The sequence below is a fragment of the Myotis brandtii genome, unplaced genomic scaffold (assembly GCF_000412655.1).
Source record: "Myotis brandtii unplaced genomic scaffold, ASM41265v1 scaffold743, whole genome shotgun sequence".
In the NCBI taxonomy this organism is placed as follows: domain Eukaryota; kingdom Metazoa; phylum Chordata; class Mammalia; order Chiroptera; family Vespertilionidae; genus Myotis; species Myotis brandtii.
The window spans coordinates 1,459,418-1,459,949 of NW_005370960.1; the positions used below are offsets into that span (position 1 = coordinate 1,459,418).

A 532-nucleotide genomic window follows, 5' to 3' on the forward strand; every position below is an offset into this window, starting at 1 on the left:
GGCCACCGGGGGGCACGGCCTGGGCTCTGAACTGTCAGGGTTCGACCCCAAACTCTGAGCCCCGGGAGAGGGGGCTGCAGAACGGCCTGCAGGGGCCCGGCGCTCCGTCAGCCGCCCAACTACGGGACTTTACGGGTGTAGGTTGTGACTCTGTCCACTGGCGGTGAAAACAACACAACAGAACGTGCGGACACCGCGATCAGACCACCGACCAGGCGCCCTCTCCCCCTCCCAGCGGTGACGGACCAGCCCACCTCCAGCCTGGCTGAGGGACCGGGACAGACGGACGGGGCAGACGGACGGGACAGACGGAGACACTCACGTGATGGTGTCGATCATGTCCAGGCCCATCTCCACGCAGCAGTGGGCGTGGTCGGCCTTGGGCTGGGTGAGGCCGGACACGCAGTAGTAACAGTCCCCCAGGATCTTGATGCGCCGGCAGTGGTTCTCCTGCGGGCAGAGGGCGCGTCAGGGACGGCCGGGCGGGCTCTGCCCCTTCCACCCCACGAGGTGCTGGAGACCAGACCACAGG

At 67.7% G+C, this 532-nt stretch overlaps 1 protein-coding gene across 1 annotated transcript in view; it reads right to left on the bottom strand.

Moving 5' to 3' along the window:
- ADCY1 (adenylate cyclase 1 (brain)) overlaps window positions 1–532 on the bottom strand; it is a 31,069-nt gene that overhangs the window by 21,846 nt on the left and 8,691 nt on the right. Inside the window, exon 3 of the mRNA XM_014530530.1 lies at window positions 322–450. Coding sequence (XP_014386016.1) covers window positions 322–450 — 129 coding nt within the window. The remainder of the gene's footprint in view (window positions 1–321; window positions 451–532) is intronic.